We start from the raw sequence: 2,932 nt of genomic DNA on the forward strand, positions 1-2,932 counted from the left end.
GGGGCGAATAAAACAAAAAAGGGAGAAATGAAAATGGAAGCAAGTCGACTCCCGACCAATGTTGTCCCAGTGAAAAGATACTTTGCGCCGAGCCCAAGGTCGAAAAAGAGTCCCGCAATATGCCCCCGGTGTTTGCTCCCCTTTTTGTCAGCCCCGAAACCATGCGCCTGTGTCTATACCGTGAAATCCCCAATTGCAGGTGCTAGCTTTCCCAAAGCTTCCAATAACGACCGACAGTGACAAGCCAAACCAAATCCAAAATCAACATGAAGAACCGTAAAGCCGAGAACTACCTAATAAACAAGAACTGAGGAAACCGCCAAGAGAAAACAAGCCTCAACATCACCAACCACAGTTGATGAGAACGAGTATGGGCCTGAAAGTGAGTAGGAATGAAAATACTAACCGCCGTAACGCGGAGGTCTTCTACTATCCAAAAAAAAAAAGGGTTCGTGAATTGTAATTGAGCCACTCGGACCAAAAAGTGCGCCTAAGCCAAATTGCTCCGGGTGTGCCTGCGCCTCCAGAGCGCTGGAGTCGTGGTGTGAGTGTTGTGGGGTATCATTCGTGGTCGTAACGGTCGTGAATCGGAACGAGGCTTGTCATTCATGGCCCTCGTCCCGCTCTCATCCGATGTTGCAAACGCCGGCCAAAAGACGTGCGAAGACGACGCATAATGTCAATCGTAATGGCGCTTGCAGTATAAACATCCAGCTGTACTGGACGTCGCTCAGAGCAGAGTTGTGTGACTCCGGCCGAATGCGGGCTTGGACTTCTTGGTAGGGCTCTCAAGCTGCGGCTGGCGAGCACCGATCTTCTGGAAGCCCTGGAGGATGTCAAAGCCCAAGCCGGGCTCTTCGCCGTCATCATCGCAAAGGTCGATACCAAAGAGGTCGTCGGCCTTGGATGCGCCAGGAGTCTTGAGAGGGCTGGGAGCTGCCGACGTCCTTCCAGCGAAGAAGTCAGACAGACTCTTTTTGTGCGACGGCGGCCTGAGCCATTGCTTCGATGACTCGGGCGTCGCGATGTTGGCGCGCGAGCCCGTAATGTCAGCAAGGATGCTGGAAGAGGTCATGGCACGAGCGCTTGAAGGTCGCTTGATGGAACGCTTCTCAGGCGAACCGCGAGAAGACCGGGATTGCTGCAGCGGGCTGTCATTGAACACGTCAAAGTTGTCGTTGAAGTGGTCTTCCAGGAGGTTGAAGTTATCCTCATCAGGCAAGTGGAAAGCGGGGCTCCAGGGGTTCACATCAGCAAGCAAACCGAGCGTCTTGTCCGGAGACCCAACCATCTCACGGACGCGGTCGCGGTGGTTACGAAGGTTGGTGTTTGGGGAGATGGATGCAGGAGGCCTAGCAGGCTTCTTGAAGACAATGGCAGGTGTGAGTGGTGTCGCCAGCTCGACCGTGTTCTTGTCGAAGAGACGGAAAGGCGACGATGACGGGTACACGTTGCCAGGCTGCTTGAGGAGAGGACGGCTCTTCGTGGGACTGTCGTACGATGACCCACGCATCCGCGCGATTTCTTCTTCGGCGCGACCACGCTTGTGCGCTGGCCGGTCAAGATCCGCTTCTGAAGTGGGAATGGCTCCAAGGGCGTGGTGACCTTTGACAGCCGATGACTCGATGGACGAGTAGTACCCGCTGTCGCCCAGAGTGGAGAACTTCCGCTTCCGACCGCCGGAACGGCTCGTGGACGACAAGCGTGGCGCACGGGGAGGGGTCCCCTCGTGCTGCGACTGAGACATGGCTGGCGGGGGCGAAGAGTGGATCTCAGCCGGGGGCGGCGGTGAAGAACGCAGGGCGTGCGACTTCTCATTTTCATTGCCAGCGTCCTGTCCGTCGTGAATCGCCGGATCCGAGGCAGGGATGGTCGCGTCAGATGACAGCTCAGTCTCATCGGGGAATTTGCTCGAGTCGATGCTCTCGCCAATGGGAGTGGATTGGAGCGGGAACGCCGACACTGCTGGTTGCCTTGACGACGGTGCTGTTGACGGTCTCAGGATATCGCCGTGATAAGACTGCAGGAAGCTGGGGTCTCCCGGGTTGGTCATGCGGCGGGGTTTCTCCTTCATGAACTGGCGCTCGAGGCCGGGTTCGATTGCCCAATAGTTGCCCTTGCCAGGGTCGTCCTTGGGACGTTCCTGTTTGATGAAGGCTTTGTTGAGGCTGAGGTTATGCCGGATGCTGTTCTGCCACCCCGTCTCACCGGCACGGTAATAACTGAATGTCTCAGAGATCCACTTGTAGATCTGTGCGAGAGTGAGTCGCCTCTGTGGCGCGCGCAGGATTGCCATGCCAATGAGGGTGGCATAGCTGTACGCCGGCTTGGTGCCATCGTCCTCAATGGGCGGCATCTCAGCAGGTGCGGGGAGAGGCTTCGGGTCATCGTCCTGAGGCTTCGTCGGCTTCTTCGCATTGCGGTCGCGCAGCGGCGCAGCATCCATGAGCTGGTGCTTTGCTGGGTTCTTCTGGTAGATGGGATCCGAGAATTGGGGGAAGTTGTTGGCGTATACGGGGGCGTAGTCGTTCTCCTTGTCCGTGGCGCCGGCAGAGTGGAAGGTGGTGAAGAGGGCGTTCTGCGATTTTCGCGCGCGGAGGTCCGGTTGAGAGGCCTTCCTCTTCAGAGGCGAGTCGGTGGTGAAGTCGTTGTGACGGGGAGGAGGGATGGAGATGGAGTTGATATTGCTCTCAGCGAGAGCGTGCGGGGCCGGCGAGCTAGACTCCTGCCCCCGCGGCTTGCGCGGCGAGTGTGCGCTCCCCTCGGAGTGGGAGGGGTTGAGGAGGGTGTGGTGACTCGACGACACATCGGTTACGGGACCGAGGGCGGACAGCAGCGCAGCTTCGGCTTCGGCGACTTCATGGTGGTCGAACGAGGTGACGGGATCCTGGAAAATCTGGAGCGGCGCCTGCTGGCGACGCGTCGCAGCCAT

At 57.9% G+C, this 2,932-nt stretch overlaps 1 protein-coding gene across 1 annotated transcript; it reads right to left on the bottom strand.

Annotated features, from left to right (window-relative positions):
* Window positions 1-730: 730 nt before the first annotated feature.
* BKCO1_1040001 (forkhead box protein l2) lies at window positions 731-2,932 on the bottom strand (the record flags this gene model as incomplete). Its single annotated transcript, XM_020270171.1, has 1 exon — window positions 731-2,932. One exon carries the CDS (start codon window positions 2,930-2,932, stop codon window positions 731-733), a length of 2,202 nt encoding a protein of 733 aa, XP_020125157.1.

The sequence above is a fragment of the Diplodia corticola genome (assembly GCF_001883845.1).
Source record: "Diplodia corticola strain CBS 112549 chromosome Unknown scaffold104, whole genome shotgun sequence".
NCBI classification, from domain to species: domain Eukaryota; kingdom Fungi; phylum Ascomycota; class Dothideomycetes; order Botryosphaeriales; family Botryosphaeriaceae; genus Diplodia; species Diplodia corticola.